Consider the following 24,954-nt stretch of genomic DNA (forward strand, 5'->3'; position numbering starts at 1 on the left):
CCACTTTCGTGCTCCTGTTCACTTTGTCGTGCTCCAGTACAACCCTGGCACTAGCTGACGGTAGATTTGGCGATCGCTCTAAAATGGTCAAAGTCAAGTAAGTTCCGCCACTTGGTCGTCACCCTGAAACACCTCGGGGCATTTATTCTAACTAAAGTGGTCACTGGGAAATAAAAACGCCATGAAAAGTGCTAAAAAATAGCTTAAAGAGTTTGACAACTTTTCCCCAAAACAAGGCTTTATCAAGCTAACCTCTCCTGTACCTTTAACGACTAGTTTTGACACCTTGTACATATCAACAAAGAACAGTTTCAGGGTTTTTCCAGGGGCAGCTGCATGGCAGAGACCATCCGCTCGAACTTCTGATAAACACCCTGTCGTACAAGCAGGTCCGAAACATGACAAAGCCACTCAGCACAGAGGAGAGATTCAGGGTTACTCCTAATGAGGATAAAGCGTTGAAAAGCCTCTTTCCACTGGAAGTTACGCTTCTAAAACCATCTCTTTTTTTTGCACAATTCTTCCAAAGATCTGAACTCAGGATTCTTTGAGTCCCTTTATCTACAACTTGCTGTTCACGGGGAACTTATAGACGATTATACTTAGTAAAGAATCTGACAACTTCATCCACCTTTGTAAAATGTAAACATTTTAGTATACATGACATCATCTCAGACTCTTGTGACCTGTTAGAGTTTCAGGAGAAACTGAGTAAGCATTCATGTATGAACTGGTGCCGTTTCTTACAATGCAAAGAAGAAAACAGTGATGCTTGTCCAGTCGCTTTGACATTACTGTGTTACAAGAAATGTCAGACATGAAGAATTATTAATAAATCAAATCTGACACAGCAGAGATCATCGTTTTGGTTCAGAGGAAGCTTCAACAGTTAAAGCTAGACTCAGCAGTTATCTGCACACACACACACACACACACACACGCTTCCTACTCATATGCTCGTTGCTATAGAAGATCTATAAATGACGCCGCACTGAAGCGGAGGTTTATGAGGGGGAATGAAATGAAATCACAGCCAAGCAGCAGTGCAGATTACTCACAGTCTAAAGGAGGAAAAACAAAACAACTTGATTTCAGAGTACTGAAGCTACCTGTCAATAGCTTCAGCTGGACCAGGGAACAATAGTCTTTCAACAGGCCTCGCCTCAGGGGCATCTTCTGTCAGGAAAAGTTGTCCAGTGCTGACACGGTGCCAAGCCAGCTAAACTTGGAAACATAAACATCCCGTCTGACAGAAAGTTGGCTTGCTTCAAAAGAGTGTTGGACCTCAACCAGATGCAGGAAGACCATTGGTTGCTGGGTGAAGCGCCTGATAAGCCTTTAGATGCAGGTTATATGCTTTTGGAGGGGCCTCGGTTCGCGGCACAATACAAGCAAAAGAACATTACGTGATATATCGGCTGTTTCGGGGTAGATATGAATGAGTGTGGAAAAGCTTTAATTTCAGGTAACACAAATGAGTCTGACATATTTGTTGGAACAAACACACTTGGTGTACATGAAGCGCCATTAGAGGAGCGGACGTTGTTTGATTTGAACCCATCGCTCGTCTGAGAGGTGTCCCGCTGCAGGGAACAGAGACGCTCACTGTCCGAGCATGTCGAGTGCCGTCAGCAGCCGGTTTCCGGAACGGAGTAATTGCTGTTCTTGCATCATGAAGTTGGCGTTAGCCAGCACAGCTCAGAGCTCCTCAAGTGTTGAGCAAGTCTGCAGAACATCGCTTCATTAAAATGTCCTCTGCAGCTGAAATGCCATGTGATTACAGCACGGGTTAATCAGCCTGTGTGAGAGGTCTTGTGATTTTTGGACTTGCACGCGGACGCTGTGTCATCATAAAGGCTAATGCGTGATGAAGACACGTCGGAGTGGCCGCTGTAGGTTGCTATGCGATTGGTCTAAACTTTCTCTCACACACACAGTGCAGATGCTGACTTGTGTACAAGGCCACCTCTGTAGGACTGTTAAAAGCAGCAGTTGGAATGTGGATGGGTGTGTTTGTTTTCCTCGGGGAGGAAAAAAAAGCGCGCACAAGCAGGGGAAGCCGGCTGATAAGAATCACAGAATAGAGCTTTGTTTAGATTTAAAAAACTACCTGGTGTGTACAGTTATGTGAACTGAAGGGGAAAATCTCTTTACAAAGGTAATGATGCTCCCAGTTGTGACTGAAATCAGTTAAAAGCCGCCTTTGATTACGTGCGTCACAGATTCAACAAGATGCTGCAAACGTTGCTCAGCATCACATAGCGGCTGCAGATTTGCCAGGATGTAAAATCTCTCGTCTCATCTCGTGCTCCACTGGATTAAGATCTGGGGACTGTTCAAACTGGTCTCTTTAACAGGTTCAAAAAACCAGTTTGAGATGATTGGAGCTTTGGGACATGGTGTGCTATCCTGCTGGAAGTAACCATCAGAAAATGTGCACGCTGTGCTAATAGAGGGATGGACGTGGTCAGCAACAATACTCATATCAGCCCGTCTGCCAGTTCAGTCACTTAATCTCCTTTTTTCTTCATTCTGGTGCTTAGTTTGAACATGTCCGGACGTCTGAATAAATGAGTTACTGCTGCGATTGGCTGATTAGATAACGGAGTGAATAAGCAGGTGGACCTAATGAAGTGGCTTGTGAGTGTTTATAGTGTTACAATAGTGGATGTTCATATTAAACAGGGTTTCACATATGCAGAAATGTTTAAAGCTTCAGACTGCTCTGTTTCAGGCCTTTTTTCTGCTCTTGGATCTTTATGATGTCATAAAGACAGTTTATGGAGTGAATGTGTTTGAATGTCCTCATTGAGTCTGCAGCAGGAATAAGATAAGTAAGGATTATTTAAAGTTACCCTAGTAGAGTCCGAGAATAAAAATACTGAGCTTGAAATGAGCATAAATAAAATGGACCCAACCTTAATGGCTGCAGGACCAGTGTGGAGGGGGAGGAGGGTCGATGGGATGTGGCAGGAAGTGCTGGAAGAGTGGCTTCCCTTTGACTGTGACATGAGCAGAAACTGAAAGTAGTGTGATTCACAAATTCAGAACTAGAAGATTATGCAGATCCCCAGAGGAGCTCTGCCCACACACTCGTGCTCAGTGTCACATCACTAATCAAATCGATTAAATCTGGTGCCTGTTGTTTATTAACTCGAGGTTCACTCAGAGGTCACGTGTCCACAGCGCTACGCAGCCATACCCCGAGTCGCCCAACGAAGACTGGCTGGCTAAAATTCTGATCCCATCTGAAATGAATGAAAGACGGCAAAAAGAAATTCGATTAAAGATCCAAATTCAGACGTCACCGTGGCAGTTACAATAAAACTTACCTGCAGACCTGTGATCTGGACTCAATCCTTGCAGCATTCAGTGAGAAACTTTCCTCTGCCAGCTGCTTCTCGGCTCTGTGCTGCCTTTCAGTACGGACAAATTACAACCCAGGAGATGCCAACGCCTGAGGACTCGTCTCCACCAGATATGACTCAACCTGAATTTTCTTGTGATCCATCTGTCAGACCTTAATTTAGAGCCATGCTTCATCCAGGTGGCATTCACATAAGACGCTTTTTCAAATATTTATCAAGGCACACCTCGCTCCTCTGTTGTACAGCCTGTGATAGTGCTCTCAGTTGACCGGCGGCTAACTCAGATGGCGGTTTTGATATCTCTCTGGCAGCTCGCGCCACTTACAGAGGCGGTGTCGGCGGATTCGATTTTGTTTCTACCTGTTGGGACGCGCCAGCCGCCGGGACAATTAGATCACATGACTAAGCTGAACATATTTGAAAGAGGTGTTAAAATTCAGACGTTAATTCCGGTTTTATTTTTCCAGCTCCGGCTCACAACAACAGTTGTCTCACGATGCTTTAACGGAGAGTTTAAAACTGTCAATTACACTGTGACTGACCTCCTGCTTACACAGGCCTTCGGAAAATACTGGTTTTAAAGACAGGCTGAGACAGGCAGACCTGCAGGAGGATACAAACAAACTGAGAACACCCACACGTTTATAATTACGCTGACATTTTACAGTGGCAAAGGCGAGTTTTCTCTGTATAAACACTGTTTAGCTTGTTATCACATGGAAAACTCGTTTTTTAAAAAGGAGCTGATGCTCACGTATCAGAAACCAGAACTAGGAAGTCTCTGATAAAGTATGAGGTGATTCACCAGTACACCAGTATAAATCGATACATTTCAGCATGACTGCAAAAAACTCAAAATATCAGGATGTGCTTGTTTGCGTTTTGGCTAAAAAAAAGAAGAAGCATGTTTACATGATTAATACGACTTTAAAAACCTCTACAGTAGGTAAACAAAAACCGACGGGTGCTAACCAATGTTAGCCTGACCCACAAACAAGCTAGCTGCTTCCTCCTGTTTCCAGTGTTTATACTACGCGACATTATCTGCCTGCTGCTTATAGAGATCTAACAACATGTATGTAGCTCATGTCAAGTGAACGCCCCAAAGCTTTACTTATTGCTTTTATTTTTTACTTAAAAAAAAATTATTACATTTTTATTTAACTTATTACTTGTAGGGTATTTTTAATTGAATAAGTAAAATTAAATGTTTAATATCAGTAAAGAACGGCCTCGTATATCCATCCATCCACACTGAGCCCGGCCGATATATTGGACCATGTCAGCTATTTGCTGATCTGAGCAAAGAATTTGAAATGAAATAGGAAATTAAACGAGGATCTTTTCAGATATAACCATCAGATATAGTTACATGAGATTTTTAATTGCAAAATATTGGCACCAGTTTGGATCTGACGGGCTTTAAATCAATCCTTCATTCCAGCTTTTTGTGTAGCTTCACGAGTTTTGTGGGGCTCCTCTGATTGGTTTAAACTTCACATGACGTTGGAGACAAAGCCTACTGCTGTAAGCTACAGAGAGGCTACACAGCCCTGTCATGGCGGCTGTGTTGGAGGCCCGGGCTGGTCCCCGGGGACTTCTCGGTGGCTTGGCTTTTATCCAGCGTGTAGTAAGTTTGTAGCTTCTGACTGGCCCGGTTCTGCTGAGGCTTCCATTCACAGCATTGTCAGTCGAAAGAAAGACATGTATTGTTTTCACATCATATTCACTGAAGGGCTGAGCTGATCTGTATGAGCTTCACTTGTTCCCAAAGATGCGAATACTGGTTATTCATTCAAACTGACAAAAGACGAGGTCTTAATACACAATTGTGAAGCGGTCTGCAGGTTCGATTTGATTCTTGTCATCAACAGTCATCATTACAGAGTGACTTCTCTTTTTGAAGTAAAAATGTTCAAATACACCAAGTTGCCCAAGTTTAAATGAACATTTTAATATTTGTCAGTGTTTGTTTCTCTGGGACTCTGCAGCAGAGTCTGTGAGCCACGCTGCCAAACCCAGTGGAGCTTTAAAGTGGATACTGTTATAACAGGACGGAGCCTCTTAGCTGACCCGGCAGCTAGCTGGTCAAATCAGTAAAGAGCCTGATACCAAGGGTTTATTATGATTATGCAAAGTGAACAAACTACCAGCATATGTTTACCTATTTCAAGAGAGTAACATTGAACGTATTGATCCTGTGTTAAAAAATCAATATAGATTAGTAAAGTAACAAACTTCATTGAAATACATTAAGGAGATTGTGAGTATGGATTGGACTGTAACTCACGTTTAAGTGCGTAACCTCCATTGGTTTTACTCACTGTTTAAATACTATGTAGTACCACAATCAGTACTGTGGAAATGTTCTGGACTGGAGGAGGTTCTCTTGTGAAGAATAGCCCAGATTAAGTCATAATGATGTCATTAGGTTTATCTCAGCCTGAAATCTGAGACCATAAATTTCAGAGAGATGGTGTGAGTTACAGTGGATGAAAATCCCTGTCATGTTACATTATGGGGTTCTTCTTCAGAGTGGGCCTAAATTAGGACTCTAATGCTTCTCCCAACAACCACACCTTAATCTTAAGTTAATATATTACTAAACTGCTGAAGAAGCCAATTTATCTTAAACCGTGTTTGCTGTTTAGTTTTGTGGCAATTTTGACTTTTATTTTAAGGCACCTGTTGTAATATTGGAACGTGTATTGATCTTCTGTAGAAACTTTTCTATCATTGCTGTTATGTTCTGGTCACGGCTGATGGCCCCGCCCCTCCCTGGTTCTGACAGTTTCTTTCCCGCTGTCAGCAGATGCTTTCTCCTGTTAGTTTTCTCTCTCTTATTGTTTACCTTTGGCGCTGTACAAGTAACGCTGGACTGAGTCTAGGTTGTTTACTCCCATGAATCTAGGTTACAGGTGCATGTTAACTTTAAGGGTCAGCTTTTCAGTTCAGAGTACTTCTGCAGGGTTACAGACTTTAGAGGCGACCTTGTTCCTGTCGTTGGGTGCACTTTACTTTTTTTGTTATTTTGTTTATGTTCTACCTGCTGTTTTATCTTTCTTTGTTTGTGTGTTTGTTTTCCTGAGGAACAGTAGAGATTGTGTTTCTGACATCTTAAAGGAACACCCTAAAGCTTCATGTACGCACAGACACACACGCTAACTAAGCTTTAAAGTTACTCGACAGGAAGGAAGCGTGACAACAGGAAGCAGTCTTACAATCCCGCCCTCCGACCCTGTTTGTGTCACAGTATTTGTGTGTGTACCTCCTACGCTCGAGGGAATGTAATAATACTGTTACATAAAGGCCTATGGGTCTGTGTGTACACACACACACACACACACACACACACACACACACACATTAGCATATCTACCAGACAGGGACAGTGAGAGAGAGCATATCAGTGCCAAAATCCCGCTGGGCAAGCCTGAGGTTGCCATGGAAATGAAGCCACGTGATCACAGAGGTGGTCACCAGGGAGACAGATGCTGCTGACCTTTTTTAACAGGGGGGTGTGGGGTGGTTTGGATGGGCTTCAGTAGAAAGATGTGGAGCACAGTACAGTGAGAGTGTACGGACTGTGTCTAAAGCCACAATAGATGTAAATGGTTATTGTGAGATAATATTTCTGGATGCTTCGCCCAGTATCGCAGGCTAATGATGTGCAGTGAAGATCTAATGCATCAGTTAAAAACAAGGGAAGTATGTAGAAGCGTACTTCCCTAGCATGCAAACATGCCACCTGTCAAAACCAAGCCACAGCGAGACCCAGCGTCCTCCTGCATGTCCTGGTCTGTGTGCAGTGTTTGTAACCTTATGGCTCTAGAATAAAAAGAGCTAAAGCTGCACCTTTTTCAAAGCAGCACTGGATCAGAATTGGAGATGGGAAAAGTGTTGAGACGGAGGTTTATTATGAGGCTCTCCAGCTCCCCTCAGCTCATTAGTTCTGGTGTGTGTCCTTGCACCTTTTGATTGACTCTCACCGTTCTCGTCTGCTCCCATTGGAGAGCTTTAAGTTTCTCTTAGGAGTTGATCAAGATGAAGCCAGAGGTAAATGCATATAGAGCTTATTCACTGTGTGGACGGGAAGAACAACTTTAAGTGGCCTCAAATGTTGCTGTATGATGAGACATATGTATAATCTAATAATAATACAAGAATAATAGTATACACACTAAATATATACATTCTTTCACATTATGATCATTTCTGAGCTTTAATTTGTGATTTTTAATTAATTAATCAATTGTTTTGCAACTAAGAGGTGTCTAAAATATTGAATTAGGTGCACCTTACAGGATGAACCACTTTTCCCTTCATAACTTCCTTAATTATCCATTGCATAGATTCAACAAGGCGCTGGAAACATTCCTCAGAGACTGTAGTTCATATCGACGTGACAGCATCACACAGTTGCTGCAGATTTGTTGCCTACACATCCAAAGGTGCTCTATTGATTTACGACCTACAGGCCATTTGAGTGCAGTGTGTTGGTGTGAGATGATTTGAGTTTTGTGACATGGGACAATATCCTGTTGGAATATGGATACGCTGTGGTCATAAAGGGATGCACATGGTCAATAACAATACTGCTGTGGTGTTAAAATGATGCTCAGTTGGTACTCACGGGCACAAAATGTACCATTAAAATATTCCTCACACCATTACACCACCAGTGGCCTTATCCAGTGATACAAGGCATACAGTGGGTCCATGCTTTGATGCTGTTTATGGCAAATTCTGACTTCTGAGAGTAAGAGAAAATGAGACTCATCACACAAGGCAACATGTTAAAAATAAGCTTTTTTAACCTTTATTTGACAGCCTTGCAGTGAAGAGTAGACCGTAAAGTGTTTCCCCAGAGAACTGCTGCTCACTGGATATCAACTGTAAACCCTGCAGATGGTGGTGTGGGGAAATCCAGTGTTGTGTTGTCTGAACAGCAGTTTGTGAAATACTCATACCAACCTGTCAACAACAATATGTTCAGACTCCTCTTTCTTTTGGGCACAGCTACAGCTTCTTTGTGCCTTCCCTTGTTTCCTTTCTATTCTCTACAGCTCCTGTCCAAAGAAGAATAATTGGAGAGAAAGAAAATCCCCAGTCTTATGCTTGGTCTTCTTAACCATACCTCAGTGCACAAAGTTCCTGATTAGATATTCTGTTTAACAAGAGGTTGAACAGGTGTTGCTAACGTCGTAGCCATCTTCGTTCTTGTCTACAACGTGAGCAAAATATCCCCAAACAGTTGATTGAAAAAGACCTTTTTCAAATGGCAGATACAGTTTGATTGATGATGTTTAAGGTTAAATATTTCAATTTTTGTATGAAAAATGATTGGGACATATACCTGAACATGCAAAAAGACGTGTGTAGCACATCAGCATCAAACCTTCACCAGTCACTGTGAGCTTATGAGGCTTTCATGTAGGAGTTCCTCAGGGAACTTTCCGAGTGCCTCTGTTTTTACACTTAGCCCTCTCAGTTAGATGCATTTGGATTAGCTATCTGATCGTTTGCCCTCTGCATAGGTCTTTACCACCTACTCTAATGAAGATTACGACCGACGTAATGATGACGTTGACCCCATGGCAGCGTCAGCTGAGTACGAGCTGGAGAAGAGGGTCGAAAAGTTGGACCTGTTTCCCGTCGAGCTGGAGAAAGGTTTGCACGCGTCTTACATGTCACCGAGAGTCACTCAGTCAAGCCTCTTATGTAACTGTACACACTCACACAAGAGGCTGCAGTTAGTGGACATACACTGTCGCTCTAACAGCTCCATTATCCCCTTATGGGATTAAATTTAGCACAGATTGGCCTAATTAGTAGCCAGTAACTCTGAAGGTAATGGATTTGAACCAGCAACCATGCGTGACGGCTGCTCTCAGCACTGTATAATAGCTATAATTTCACTAATATTTAATAGCTTGAATGTGGATAAATCCCACATGCTTTTCCCTGCCACTCTATAATATGATTAGTTATTATGATAGCAAAATAAATATGACAGGATTCTAATTAACAGTAATGATGTATTTATGTTTTAATTTTCAGCACTGAGATATGGCTCTGTTGTCTGTGTGTCTTTCAGACAGTGATGGCCTCGGTATCAGTATCATTGGTATGGGTGCAGGAGCTGATATGGGCCTGGAGAAGCTGGGGATCTTTGTTAAGACGGTCACTGAGGGCGGAGCTGCGCAGAGAGACGGCAGGTACCTTCTTCAACCTGCCTGCCCCGACATGCATTTTTCATTCTTTCAGTTTTATTTATATAGCTCGAAATCACAGCAACAGCTGTCTCAAGGTGCTTTATATCGTAAGGTAAAGAGCCTGCAGTAAATCAAAGAGAACAGAGAAAACCCAACAATCATATGACCTCTATGAGACAGTGGGAAGGAAAAACTCCCTTTGAACAGGAAGAAACCTCCAGCAGAACCAGGCTCAGGGAGGGGCGGCCTAGACCTAATGCAGCATAAGGGACGAGTCAAGGTCACATGATCCAACACTAACTATGTGCTTTATCAAAAAGCAATAGTTGGCCCTTTTTTGTAGGCTTAACACTATTTTTCTTTGGACAGCAGGCATGATTATTGATTATTAGCTAAATGTACACTTTTGCCTTAAATGTATTTCTTTGCAAACTTGATTCTTTAGCTGATAGTTGCTCACTACTGTTACCTTCTTCTCATTAGTGTGAGTGCAAGTTTTTAAAGCTCTTTGTTAGAGACACCAGTTTAAAATAAACAGGCAAAAGCATAAAATGCCACAGGCTAGGATGTTACATGGAGCCAGTGCTAGTCCACAGGCCTGTCTGGTCAAAGACACTCATAGTTACATTTGTCGTTGCATGTGAGAGGTGTGTTCACTGAGCGACCTTGGTCTTCTCCAAACATCGCTCTGCATACAGTGTTCTCTTTGTGTCTGTAGGATCCAGGTGAATGACCTCATAGTGGAGGTTGATGGGACCAGCCTGGTTGGTGTTACTCAGAGCTTTGCTGCCACTGTCCTCCGCAATACCACCGGCAAAGTCAGGTCTGTGTCGCACTCACTCTAAACACGCACACAGTTGTGTTTTCATATCTTTGTGAGGACATAATGCTTCCTGTAGCTGCTTCCCCTAACCATCAAGAATGAGTGTCTAATCCTAACATAACCTCATTGCAATCGTGACGCTAAAACCACATTTTGTCCCCATAAGGGCTGCTGGTCCCCACAGGTAGAGTAACACTCCAACGTGTGGTCCCCACATCTCCATTTTTGAAACACATTTCACATTATGGAAGCTCTTTTTGTCCATTAGTGGTATAAATTGCATATTATTACTTTTTTTTTTTAGTTGGTGTGTTTTGAAGCTCTGGAGTTTTTCAGGTTTGATGTTGATACAGTGAATTTTTTCATGTTTTCCACATATGCAGTTTGTGTAAAATGTTTCATTGTTTCCTTTTCTTGCGAATGACAAATCCTAAGTTTTTGGTTTTGTTTTCTAGGTTTGTGATTGGCCGGGAGAAGCCGGGGGAACAGAGTGAAGTGGCTCAGCTGATCCAGCAGACTCTGGAACAGGAGAGGTGGCAGAGAGAGATGATGGAGCAGAGATACAAACAGTACTTGGATGATGATGAGGAGGTACATGCTACACCTCTCCGTCGTGTGGGAGGGAAAAGAACAGCCACTGATATCATTTTCGAGGCACAGCTACCACACCAACGTTGGCTGGGTGCACGCCGCGCAGACATAGCTCAGTAGGCAACTCCCCCGTGACATTTCATTGTCCTGCCCTGCGTGTGGTCTTCCTGTTGATGCGCTGCTGAGGGGCGGTTCTTGACACATGCCATGTGACACATTGCAGCAGCAGCGCTCTCAGCTTGAGAGGGTGATAAACACAGTGAATGCTCAAACACAGTCAGTTCTCCTCACTGCACCTCCTTTGTCCTTTGAAATAGTCAAAAATAATGAAAAAGTCGTTGTTTTTAGTCAGTAAACACAGAATCCAAACGCACTTTGGCCTGCATTTGGAAGGCAACATTGCTCTACTTCACAAAGATATCCTGCATGTAGTCATTAAATTCATTTTCACAAGCCTTTTGATGGTGTTAGTGGTTGTTAGCCACAGGAAATCCAACATGTGTACATGGGAAAATGCCTGTCTGTGCTCCACCACATGCCATTTCAAACTCAGTCCAGCATCTCCACCGTCTGGTCAGAGAGAGAAACTGCATCAATACAGAAATCATTAAATTCCTAGTTTCTAGGGTCAGGTTTCATAATTAAAACAGTGGGACCAGGCTGTTTCCTACACATGGCTCATGGGACAGAGTGTGGCTTGTAGGCTGGGTATCGTCACTGATTTCCAGAATCATCTCAGTTCCGATTCACAAGGTCCTGATTCGATTCGAATCGGGGAAATTTTGCCTCAGACAGTCAGAAATATTATAATTCTGGTCATTTATCGGCACATATCCATATTTTTATAGCTATAAAAAGAAAGCTGAGACTTATGAGACTTTGTCAAAGGTGTGAGCATCACAGCAGACGCTTTAGTGTCAAAGTAACTGAGCATAAAACACAGAAAAACATGTTATTGGGTTTTTATAGCAGAGAACCTTAAAAATATTGTGCAGTAGCATGAATCAACATATAAACATCACCTGATGCTGCTGAAGTGAAGCAGAGGATTAATTAGAGACACAGCTGAGCATTTTGCAATTTCACATCATTTTAAAAAGTTTACATTTCTTCAGTATTGAACAGCAGAAACGAGACTTTCTTGTCGGAAATCAGTTAAATTTAAAAAAATAAAACCAGCAGCAGACAGCGCTGTACACAACAGTAGAGAGAGAGAGCTGTGCATGAAGTGTGATTTTATTGTGGTGGAAGCAAAACAGCAAAAGAGGAAATTCATGACGATGATGATGTGAAGCTTAGTTTGATCTTCAGTCGTTTTTGGTTGTAGAGTATTGAAACCTGCAGCTTCGGAGTCTAGCGCCAAAAAGACGTAAACACAAAGCACGGACCCGCCGACGCATCAGAATCTGTGCGCTGACGGCTGAGAAAGCAGACATCTGTGATGCGTCGGCGCGTTGTGTTTACGTCTTTGTGCTGAATGCGTGTACCTGCTCTGGTTTGCTGTTTGGTTGTTGTCGAAATTTTGTGAGGTTTAACCTGAGATTCTGGCATGTCGGGCAAAATAAATTTACATTTAAAAATCGATTCAGGATTCTAATGATAGACTCCTAACATTTCATCACTCTACAGCCTAAAATGAAAGAGCTCTGATTTCATGCCTGGGGGCAAATGTCAACTCAAGGCTTGTGTACTTTGGTTTGGTTAGCCAGAGAAGCCACAGAGCACAGCTGCAGTTATCAGAGGATGTTGATATGGACGGCAGCGTGCGCTCTGGTTTGCTGCAGTCTTGTAATAAATACAGTTACTTTACAGTATTTACCTCAAATTGTGTCCGAGTAGGAAGAGTAAGCAGAGAGGAAGACACGGTGCAGTCATTGTGCAAAGCAATCATGTATTAAGTAATACATTTTAGTTAATGCGTTTGTTAGCCTGGAAGAAAACATGCTGGACACGGGCTAATGTGAGGCTAATTTACTTTGTAACACAAAGAAGAATAAGACGAATGATCAGCAGGCTGTTATCGATTGTGTGAATGCTTTTAGTGGAAGACGATGTGCTGGCTGCTTTTTGTTCCAAGGGAATGAGTCTGAACTGTCAAACCACTGACCAGATCGTTTCTTTCACTTAATTTGTGACTGCATACTTGACCTAGTTGCCATTTATATCATTTTATATGACAGGTACTCCCGCCAATTAGATTATGAAGAGACAGACGACTGAAATGTACCACACAGTGCTATGAGTGTAAAGCTAATGCCAGCAACTAGCTAACATCTAACAAATGACTAAGTTCTGTTTGAAAAAATAAATAAAAAATAAAATTCACTAATCATGTTTAGAGTTTTTTTGTAACGGTTACCTTTGGAGATGTTGGTAGGTGACTGAGATACCTTTTGTCTACCAAAGCAACCTGGCTTTGCACTAAGTAGCATAAGACTGTTTTAAGCTAACTAGCTTAAAGAGTATAAGCCACCAAACTGTGAAACCACATGCATGAGCTTAGCCTAGCCAAGAGTCCTTTTTGACTCTTGGAATGACCAAAACTTACCAAATGGACTTTTGACTTCAAACGATCGCAACTGAACTCCTAAACCCAAAGGGACAGTGTATAGTGTATCAAACATGAGCATTGAAAAACCAACTAAATGTGGTGGTGCTGTAAGCCTGCATTAGATCTGAACGCCACCAGGGCCCTGTTTCAGGAAGCCGGTTTAGAAAACTCAGAGTGAAAAACGATACTCAGGGTTGAGTAACCCCGAACTGTCCAACTCGGAATATTCGGTTTCAGAAAGGCTGATAACAATTAGTTCAGTCAACGCGGAGTTGCTTTAACCCCAAGTGAAGCGCGCGGACGAGGATACATAAAGCCCTGATTAGTGGAGCACAGAGTAAGCGAGTCACCATGGAGACGGAGGGAAAGAAGGCGCGGTCAATGTATTTCACAGCGCTTGAGGCCGAAATTCTGATGGCAGCATATGCCGATAACATGCAAATTTTGCGGAAAAAAAGTAACACAGCCTCAGCTGCAAAAGAAAGGGAGCATGCATGGCAAAACATAGCCGACAGAGTCAATGCGTGAGTGTTAATTTAAACATTGATCGAGGGATTTCCACCCATTTAACACGTTATTTTATCATATGTTATTTTATTTTATATTTCATACATTTTATTTTGTGACGTGATGTGAGCGCAGGTGCAACCCAACAGGCCCCAAACGTTCCTGGCAGCAAGTAAAAATGAAATATAAAAATATAGTCCAAACAGGTAAGGTGTAATTGTATTATGAGCCATAGTGCTTGGTCTGTTTGTCCGATGTAAATCAATTGCAGTTAGAGGCTACATTAATTTCCCCTCTGTAAGCACTTATTGAAATTATCTGAGCACATTACAAGTACATATTTGCTTACTCTGTATGCTCAAATGTGACCCGTTATAGCCAACAGAAAAAAAGCGGAGGCCCGAAAAACAGGTGGAGGTCCTCCACCACCACCACTCACAGAGCCTGGCCACTTGGCTTCCACATTTGTGATAATGTTGGCAGCATCATATATGATCTTCACAGTGCAGAGAACACAAATTAGCATCCATTACTATAATGAAATAATTTGTTAGTTTGACATGCTACAGGGAACTATGTACCTGTACATTAATGCTGTGGAAAGACTTCCTGTTCACATAGTCTCCTTCATTTACTGAAGGAGCAATGATTGGAATGTGAGTGCCATCTATACAGCCAATCACGCCTGGGAACCGTGAGAATAAATGTAAAATTTAAGTAGTAGTTCAAGTATCACCACATCATGAATTAAGTTTTGTTCATCCTGATACCTGCAATTTTGTGGAATCCCTCTTTGATAAATCTTGTGGGTCTATGACCGGGGAACACCACAAACGAGTGCAGGAGACGTTTCAGTGCAACTGTAACATTCCTGACTGCCCGACAGACGGTAGCCTTGGAAACGTGCTCAGCGTCACCAATATTATACAGAAAGCTCCCGTTTGCAAAAAACCGAAGTGCAATACAAATAATATGCAATGAACTGAGAGCATGTCCGCGATGTGTCACATGAGCAATATTAGGCCTGAGGATGTTATTCAAATAAATTATAGATTGTGCTGAAAAACGGTAACGTTCACACAGGAAATCATCAGGAAATGATAAAATGTCCAAACGCGCTCTAATCACTCTCTCCCAGCGGAGAGCTCTGCGGAGAATTTGGGCTTCACGATCTACTGGCTCTTCAAGGAAGGAGCACGCCATGTCCGACACTTCCTACTGTCAGGTTTCCGACAAAGGGGCGGAGACAGTCAGGGTTAGTTGAAGTAAACCTGCTAGGGGGCAGGTTAGCTTCACGGAGTGTGTCGTCATAGTGACTCACTCAGGATGAATCTAAACTCGCTTTGTGAAACTGAAAACCCAGAGTTTTCGTTAACTCAGGGTATACTTACTCAGAGTTTGCACTAAACCGGCTTCCTGAAACGGGGCCCAGGAAACTAATGAAGCACAAACCTGGAAGTCAGTCTTTTATACCATCTATACCAGGGGTCCCCAATCCCAGTCCACGAGGGCCGGTGTCCTGCAGGTTTTAGATCTCACCCTGGGTCAACACACCTGAATCACATGATTAGTTCATTCCCAGGCCTCTGGAGAACTTCAGGACATGTTGAGGAGCTAATTTATCCATTTAAATCAGCTGTGATGGATCAAGGACACATCTAAAACCTGCAGGGACACCGGCCCTGGTGGACTGGGATTGGGGACCCCTGATCTATACTAACCAGCTACTCCAGCTCCATATCGGATGCAATCATTGGTCTGCTATGTAACCTGATACCTGTAAAACCTACTCATACAATATGTATAAAATATCACAACTATTACCAAATGTAACTGTATTTGTTGCGCGTGTGTTTACCTGCAGACAGGTGAATATGCGACAGACGAGGAGGAGGAGATGAGTCCAATGTTTCCGAACTCGATAGAGGTTTTCGATCTGGCAGAAAACCAGGAAATGCTGTCGCCTGTGGAGCTGGACCCAGAGAAACTGGCCCACAAGTTCAAAGAGGTACATGTGATATAAATGATTTGGATGTTAATGTCATTATTTTATTCAGTCTTGTTTACAGTTTTACCTAGCTTGATTTTTGTTATGTTTATTTGTTTGTTAAAGAAATCAGATTGCTTCTCCCTCTGTCTGCAGCTCCAGATTAAACATGCAGTAACCCAGGCTGAGATCCAGCTGCTCAAGAGGAAGGTGAGCCTGTTTAACACACACTTATACACATGCAGGCAAAAAACCCTCAAAACAACGGCACATTCAGGTTGCACTGCAGAAGAGAATGTACACATGCATAACACCAGTTCTTTTTGGCTCTATGATGACTTAATGCCTCCCACATACCACCTCCTCCTCCCACACTGACCCCCACCCCGCCTCCAGCTGGCTCACGCAGAGCAGGATAAGTTGCGTTGGCGGATGGAGCGTGCTCAGTTGGAGCAAAATATCCGGGACAGTAAAGAGAGGATGGAAAAACTTGAGGGCTACTGGATGGAGGCACAGTCTCTATGTAAGGTAAGATAGTAAACCTAAACTTCAAAAAGGCACGAGTGAATCAAGTGTTTCTTTTTTTCCCCTCATCCCTTAAAAACTAAAAAAAATGAGCTCACTGCCACCCTAAAACTAGTTTTGTTATCATTTACTCACAGCGAGTATTTGTCTTTTCAGGCTGTGGATGAACACCTGAAGGAAACTCAGGCTCAGTATCAAACCCTGGAGAGGAAATACAGCAAAGCCAAGAGGCTGATCAAAGAATACCAGCAGAAGTAAGGAAGGAGAAGGAGGGACAGAGTAAAAAGATAAAAGGAGTAAAAAAACACCACCACTCCAATGTGTGTGTGTGTGTGTGTGTGTGTGTGCGTGTGCATTTTAGGGAGATCGAGTACCTGAAGAAAGAGACTGCTCAGCGTCGGGCACAAGAGGAGAGCGAGGCAACACACAAAGAGGAGACAGACAACCTGCAGGAAAAGGTTCGCAGTGGACTCACCTGAATCTCTCACTGTCAGGTAGCAGAGCTTTTCCCAAGCAGGAAAGGCAAAGGAGGGTCACATCTTGATGGCAGTGTCCCTGCATTATGTTTTAGTACACTGCTCAAACAAGTTAAAGGAACACGTCTGATCTCAGTCTATGCTGCTACAGAGGGAAATGATCAAGCTGCAGATTATCGTCCCACAGGTTTTGTTCACTTGATGCTCTGCTTCAATTAAGTGTTTCTTTAACACTTTTCATAAAAGGTTTAATGTTATATTTCTTGAAGTTATCATCCACTATGTTTTCCACAGATTACAGACTTGGAGACCAAAGTGGATGCCTTGAAGACCCCCAATCCCTCCTAGACTGCTGCTACTTCCTGCCTCCTGTCTGCGACTGAAGGAGGAGGAGCTCCCCCATCCTCCCCCATCATCCTACCGCAGGGGGGCTGTAATTTATTCCAATCAACCATTCACTGCAACGGACAGGTAGCAGAGGAGGGAAAAAATCCCAGCAAGTAGAAGAGAGGACCTCTCATGTGACATCTGCCAGTGGCTTAGTGCTCCGTCAGTCAACAACAAATCCCAGAATGCACCTTCTGTCATATCCAGAATCCTCCTTTTGTGTCTTCCTGGCAACTGGCTTGGCATTCAACCCGGAAACCATATTCAGCAACTCAGTTTGTAGACGATGTGTTTTCTCCTCTCTTTAGCAGCATCTTACCCAGGTTCTGTGAATAAATCCGATTTATTAAAAACAAAAGGCGCTTTTAATAACCAGGCTCGTCACAAAGTGCTTTATAGAGCGACAGAGGGAATGAAGCAGAGCAAAAGGGACAAAAGGACTGCTGTTATACGACCTTTGAGAGAAGAGGACGAGCGTGTTCTCTGCCCGTGGCGATGCTCGTTTTCATCTGAAACTACCAGGAGAAGCGGTGACCTTATTTTTAGAGACACGACACCTTTCAAGAAGTGGAACCTCGGTAGTAAGACTCGACAAAACTCTGATGGCCACCGCACCGCCCATTAGCGAAGTAATAAAAACTATGGAGCAAGATGGCCTCCGTGTTTCAAAACTGTCAAAGCCCAGCTTTTTGCTTTCTTTTTTCTGACCTAACTCTCTGCAAACGGTGGTATTAGTAAAGAAGAAGTGTGCGTTTCAGGTCTGAACTACGTGGCGTAATGTTTGTATATATTCTATACATTTATTTAAAAGTGTTAAAGTGGCTTAAGCAATTAGATGGATCTGGAATCTAAGAGTGAGGCGGTGACGCCTTACTGTGGAGGGAATGGTTCAGTAGTCCTCAGTCTGTTTCATCTCTTTTCTCTCAGCATCAATGGCAAACAGGGTGTGAATAGTCTAATTTGTGCTTGTAGAACTTCTAATTGTGTATATCTGTTGGTGTTTACTATATACTCTGTGGGTTTACATGCACACAAACCTGCTTTCAGGTCAGCCGTGCACTATATTCTCACGTGTAGGAAGGCTTCCTTTCTCGTTTTAGAATATCCTCTTAGCTCGCACTCTTAGCTACTACCATATACATAAAATATTTAAAAAATCTATCGTCCAAACATGTCATGGAAGCAGAGAATGACTACAGATAGAAACTGATTCATTGAATTGGCAATTGAGGTCAAATCCAAAGTGGAAAACAGCACTAAGATTAGAGAATTTGCTCATTTAAAATCCTATAACAATATACTGGATATTTACTAAACAGATAAATTCATAATTTGTCCAAAAGCAGGTCCAATTATTACTAACTTTTAGATTGGAGTTTACTATTATTACTGCCACTAATATCCCCCATCAATAATAATGTTCCTATATTGCGCAGTAAAACTTTTCCAAGCAATTATATACCTAACTAAAGACTCATATGAAATGTAATTTTCATTTTAATTATTATTATTATTTTATTAGCATGGAAGACTAGTATGGCCACGGGGGCCTTTTTTTTTTTTTTGTCCCTAAAAACAGGTGAACAGAATCAGCCTTTTGGGATTTACTTACCTGGATGATTGAGCATGCACCAAGACTCCCTAAAAAACCAACTTTGAATTCAACTTCAGTTTTTTCCCCCAGAACTATCACACGAATTCTCTTCCAAAACTAGCAAGTATAAAAAGTAAGTGGAAACTACTACTGAAAAAATTTCAATTGATCCCCCAGTTTTTGTTTTTCTTCATTGGCTTAAATTTCCAGATCATAAATTGACTAACATGATATAAACGGAGTATAGTGAAACACTGGACACTCAAATATTAGATTTTATTTGAACATTAAAAAAAAACATAAAATCTTAAACTTTACTAGCTAAAAGTTACCTTTATGAAGTGGTTTCTGTTTCTGTAAGTGTTATTGTAATAGTTTAATAGTTTCTTTTGTTTGAACATTACATACTGACTAGTCAAATGTCACTAGTTCTAAGTTAGTGACATTTCTCCGTGGTTCTGTATTGGCTAATGTCATTTGGCTGTCGGTTAGCTTGTTAGGCTATAAGTGTCGACTGACAGTAGTAGTTGTTAGCTGGCAATATGTTAATTTAACTTCCCAAAATCACAAACTAGAACTATCAAGGATGCCAGAGTCTTTGCCAGTTCTGTTTTATATTGATATTTGTATCAGTATTTATCAATTCTCACTAGCTAGTAGCACCTCACTAGCTAGTGAAGCCTGCTAGCATAACAGGATAGTGTAGCCACTGAAGTGTTTGTGTAACAAGACCGTCACATGGATATGAGCATCGGGGTTATTCAGAAAACTGTGTGCATGTAAACACACTCCACATATCTTACATTAGGAGAAAAGTAGAGGGTCCCAGTGCCAGTATTATACCTATAGAAAATGAATTTAAGTTAGCGATACATGCCTGACGTAGTTGAACTGGTTGAATTTAAAAGTGTTATTATAGCCATTAAAGGTCAGGTGTTTCTTCAGGAATTCAGTAACCAATGTGTCAACTCCATCTACCTGAATATGATTTCTTTTCTTTTCCCCAAACTGGTCAGATCAATGTAATGAGTTGCAACCTTTTTTAAGATTAGCAGAATCAAAAGGTTGATTTGCTGAGAATAGACTAATTAGACAAGGATTGAACCTGTGATACTGGTTACTGTACGCTCTATGTTTATAAAAAATTATGTGAAAATTATAATGTGGACCGTTTCAAATATGAAACTTGTATTCATGTGAATGGCAAAATGGTGCTCTGAAAGATGGCCTTTACATGTGAAATGAAATTCTGAACTGGTAGATTATGTATTTTGCTGCTGTCATTCCCCGTGGTAACTGTTGTTATGAGCGCCTGTGTTAATCAAGATAGTAGAGAGAGTAAAGACAGTAGAGCTTGCTGGCAAGCTCTGATTAGCTCACATTACTTGAAAAACCACAAGTGGAGTACAATCCCGAGATCTAATTAGGCTACTTAAGCTTAACTCATAATGAATGGAGCAGTTTTGAGGTTGACAAGTTAAAACCAATCTCTACAGCTTTTTCCCAAACCTTAGCCACACTAGCACCCTGGTTCTGAGAATGGTACCATTTGCATTGCAACTTTGCTCTCATTATCTTCAAGCCCATTGTACCGATGTTCATAGTGCCCAGAGGAAGCATACCGAGTTTCCCTTTTGCACCAACAGCCGGTTATAAATGTTAATTCATCAAATATTAAGGTTCTAAATTCCACTAATGTTAGCATGCTAACGTGTTGAATGGATTTCACGAACACGGTAAGCCTGCTCAACATTACCCTGCTGGGCCTGCGATCACGCTCGTATGCCAGTGTTAGCATTTCGAAGCACTGCTGTGCCTGAGTATAGCATCACAAAGCTTATAGCATGGCTACATTGAAAACGTATCGTCGTTTCTTTGAAACCCAAAATAATTTTGACAAATCACGACTATTTAGATAAAGCTGCTATCTGCTTGAAAATGAAAAGTTGCATTTCCAAGCTTACTTGCTAGGTAGAAGCATGTTTTCCTGAGGTATTTGCTTAAAAAAAAAAAAAAAAAGCTTGTTTTGCTAAGACCAATCTGCCCCTGCCTTCAGCCTCAGCCTGGCTTTGTTCTTCACACCCACTCTGTTGGAGCTGAAACTGATCTGAATCTGTGCTTCACCTTTGACCTACAGTATTTGTGCATTAACAGATATCTAGAGAGACATGGGGGCAGAGTTTTAAGTCTTTTTGCACGTTTCTGTTTGAGAACTGTCGGGGGACGTGGAAACAAACAGGAATATGAGGACATTCAACCACCAGAAAATAATCTTTTGTGTTTGTACTGTCTGGCTGATGAACATGGAGGAGTAACTCCAAAATCACAATGTATGATTATTTTCATGTAAGAATTCTTCTTCTTTTGCTAAAAAGACACCAAGTATTTGTTCCAAACCTGCAGTATGTTTTAAAGTGTTGTCTTAATAGATGGAAGCAAAGGTGAAAGAGCATTTTTTGTTTTAAAGGAATGAAAATCAGCCATAAGCAACTCACTTGAGTATTTTTATTTCTTAAGTATTTTTTATTACAGTTTCATCTCGGTGTTGAAACAGTGTGAGCTGTACAAAAGCTGTTGTATCACCAAATCGAACCCTGGTCACTTTGGGTTTTAATGTCTAAACACAGGAAGTGATCAGCTTGCCTTTTTATGACCTATAAGTTAACCTGCTGCTTTTGCCTCTAAAAAGCCTTCCGATGTTTGCTAACTGTAGCTGACTGTCATTTGTTACCCTTCCCGCCCCATCCGCTGTGTCTACGTTGGAAAAAACAAAATTAGCTTGTCCTCATCAGTTTAAAGATAATACCAGTGATTACAGACAAACTGCCATATTGGTAGACTGACTGATTGTAGCACTACGCCATGTAAGAGCTGTTACAAATTGATTTTTGATAATAAACTCATCATTTGCCCCCAGTTCATATTTCGGGGAATGACCTTCAAAACCATTTTCGTCAACAGGCGGCCTCTGAAGTGAGAGGGTTCAGTGCCTTGCTTGTAGGTAAAGGATTACGGTTCTTGTCTAATCACTTTGTACATTTCAAGGAGTCATAACTGATTGTTGTTGTTGGTGGAGGTTATAATCAGTGTTAAGTAGCCAGTACACAGAAACTGCTTAATAGGTCATTCACAAGTGTCTCAGGTTAGTCCAAATTAGATCTGTTTGCGAAAGTCAGACAGTTAGCCTCTCCATCTGTTCATGTCCTTTATGGACAACATATTCTAGATGTAGCTAAAGGCCGTGTTGGTTTTGGTTTGGTGGCGTTGGGAATTCACAAGTGACGTGGTCCTTTTAGGCTTTGTCAAGTGGTTAACCTCTAGCTTACAATGTTGTGCTTTTCTGCGAGGATGAGAATTGCCCTGCCCCTGATTGAGGATGAGGTCCTGCCTTGGGTATCACCGGTTCTTGTTCAAGACTGGAGAAGTGGAGCCAGAGATTAACAGATTGATTGGTGAAGGGTCTGCAGTAATGCAGATGTAGTACCAGCTTATTGCTGTGAAGAGAAAGCTGAGCGTGGAGCAAAGTTGTCAATTTACTGGTTGGATCTATCCCCATCACCTGTGACCTCAAGCTGTGGGCAGTGACCTAAAGATTGAGATAGTGGATACAAGCATCAGCTTCCTCCGATGGGCGTCTGGTCTCCTCTTACAGATAAGATGACTTATCTGTAAGAGGAAAGGAGGAGACTCTGGATGAACTGGAGAGATTGCGTCTCTTGGCTGCCATTGGAACACCTCAGTGACCCTCCTGAAAAGATGGAGATGGTTGAGAGATGGAGGTGTAGGTACTTCTGCTTGAACTGCTGACCCTGCAGTTCAGACCTTGATAAGTTATACTGGATGGATGGATGTTTGCACATGTACTTCCTGTTATCTCTGCCTTCAGATCGCCTTGGTTGATGAGCCTCAGTCCAAATTGCACTGAAATGCTAGGACCCAAAGTCAAGTTGCTTCTGATTGTGTTTGCATAATGACCGTTTTTGATGTTCAAGGTGAAAAGCTTAAAAACTCTGGCATGTTCTGCGCTGTAACCACTGGTAGCCAATCCTTAAACACTTTACACCCAGCCTCTATAGAACTAGAAGAACAGATGCTTGCTATGTAGAGCAGATGCAATCTTGTGCTCACATCACGCGTGTCACACAGCAACTTTTAAGAAACTGGAAGAAAAATGGTGGTGGGGGTGGGGGGTGAAATTACAAGAAACAAAAGCACTATGAGAATCCTTGCAATTTGTTTTTTGTTTCTTTGTTTTTTCTATTTTCATGCATCGCCAAAATTTACCGCACTTTGGAGCAGTTCTGTCCTTTTCTTTACAAAACTATTAGTCCTTGGCTTGAAATTAGACAGTGAAGTCGTGTGGTTTGAAAGACTAACAGTCATGCGGTGCCAAATGATGAGAGCGGGACAATCTGACCTCGGAGTGCGTCTCGGGTCTGAAACAGATTTCCTTCTCTGCCTGGTTCTGTTTTCAGTTGATGCCACCATGTTTGTCTGAACCAATACCTGTCTGTCAGCGTTAATAAAGATAAAATATGACAAGAAAAAAACAAGTTTTATTTAACTTCATATTTCACTGTTCACATTTGTTTGAAGTGTGCATTGATTTACAGATCTTACCTCCCCAACCGCCCTGCGACAGACTGGCGACCTTTCCGGGGTGTACCCCGCCTCTCGCCCTATGACAGCTGGGATAGGCTCCAGCGCCCCTGAAAAGGATAAGCGGAAGCGAATGGATGGATGGATGGACTTCCCCAACCTCTAGCTAACTGTTCTCTCAGAGTACTGGAGGAAGAAGAAGGGCAACACAATGGCCTCAGGCTTCAAGGGGGATTTCTTGATGCTCTGGATGCACCTTCCATTTAGCAGCAGCTGTATGCAGGTATGATGGAAGAAATACTGAGAATTACCTCAATACCTCAATTCACCCCCTGCTTCAATGAAGCTGTTTTACCTCAGAGTCTGAAAAGTGAAGCCAACATGTTGAAACCCCTTAAACAGGCACTTTTGGTAATGGCCAGCAGAATAGTTGCAGAATCGCATGCAGTTGTATAGAAGTCTGTGGAGAACGTGATCATGAGTATTTTGTTTTTAATCACCTTAGTAAACACTTTCCTAAAAACTTTCAGTTGCTAATTTCACATCTAGTTTAATACAGTGTGGTTTTATGATGTAAAATTATGGCTCCCAAGCAAAGTAGACAAAGCAGGAGAGGCCTGTTGAATGGTTGCAAGCAGTGCAACTTCCTCATGAAGAAGCGTCTACATCAGTGTAGCTAGCGCTACAAAAGAGGAGTGATCATAAAGGGAGTGATGTTTTTGAGTATCAGGTCAATTCAAATGCAACTTTTCTATCAGCACAAGAAACATCACCAATCACACAAACAGTTTGTGTGCAGTTTGTCACAGTGTGATGCTAGCTGAAGGTCCAGCTACTCTATTTCAGACGGAGAGAAAAGAAGGAGAGCTAACTTCACTCAGAGATGGAGAAAGAAAGACGGGCAGAGGAAGAAGAGGTTAGATTTAAGGACTGTTCAGTGGAAATTTAAAGCTTACATGTAAGTCCTCATGTTTTTAAATCAGATATTGGGTGACATGTGACATATTCTCAAACTGGAGCAAATCAAACTGAGACTATTCAAAGGTAACATGAAAGTCCTCTGCAGGTTAGTGCAGGATAAAGAGGTTACTTTCTGTACTGTGATGGGTTTAAAGTAAAGAGCAGTGTGTGACTGGTGCACAGTGGTTTCATGGTCAGAGTGAGGTTGCATCAAGTGTAAGTGAAGTTAAGCTGATGATACTGACCAACGTTATTCTGTCTAATTTAAAGACAGCATAAACATCGTGTAGAGGATGGAAACCAGCCAGGACGCCTCAGGAAACATCTGCTGACATCTTGTTCATTTCAGTTGTGTAAATCCACAAACAGCA

General features: G+C 42.0%; 1 protein-coding gene across 1 annotated transcript in view; it reads left to right on the forward strand.

Annotated features, from left to right (window-relative positions):
- Positions 1 to 17,423, forward strand: part of LOC146633036 (neurabin-2-like) — a 29,879-nt gene extending 12,456 nt beyond the window's left edge. The window contains exons 6-15 of the mRNA XM_085351283.1: positions 8,906 to 9,038; positions 9,466 to 9,586; positions 10,302 to 10,406; positions 10,862 to 10,997; positions 15,920 to 16,063; positions 16,199 to 16,252; positions 16,439 to 16,570; positions 16,724 to 16,821; positions 16,929 to 17,025; positions 17,338 to 17,423. Coding sequence (XP_085207409.1) covers positions 8,906 to 9,038; positions 9,466 to 9,586; positions 10,302 to 10,406; positions 10,862 to 10,997; positions 15,920 to 16,063; positions 16,199 to 16,252; positions 16,439 to 16,570; positions 16,724 to 16,821; positions 16,929 to 17,025; positions 17,338 to 17,391 — 1,074 coding nt within the window. The 3' untranslated portion in view covers positions 17,392 to 17,423. The remainder of the gene's footprint in view (positions 1 to 8,905; positions 9,039 to 9,465; positions 9,587 to 10,301; positions 10,407 to 10,861; positions 10,998 to 15,919; positions 16,064 to 16,198; positions 16,253 to 16,438; positions 16,571 to 16,723; positions 16,822 to 16,928; positions 17,026 to 17,337) is intronic.
- Positions 17,424 to 24,954: the final 7,531 nt, after the last annotated feature.

This window comes from Diplotaxodon limnothrissa, linkage group LG4, assembly GCF_057381915.1.
Source record: "Diplotaxodon limnothrissa isolate DT_005_m linkage group LG4, D_limnothrissa_male_GT1.1, whole genome shotgun sequence".
Taxonomy (NCBI): domain Eukaryota; kingdom Metazoa; phylum Chordata; class Actinopteri; order Cichliformes; family Cichlidae; genus Diplotaxodon; species Diplotaxodon limnothrissa.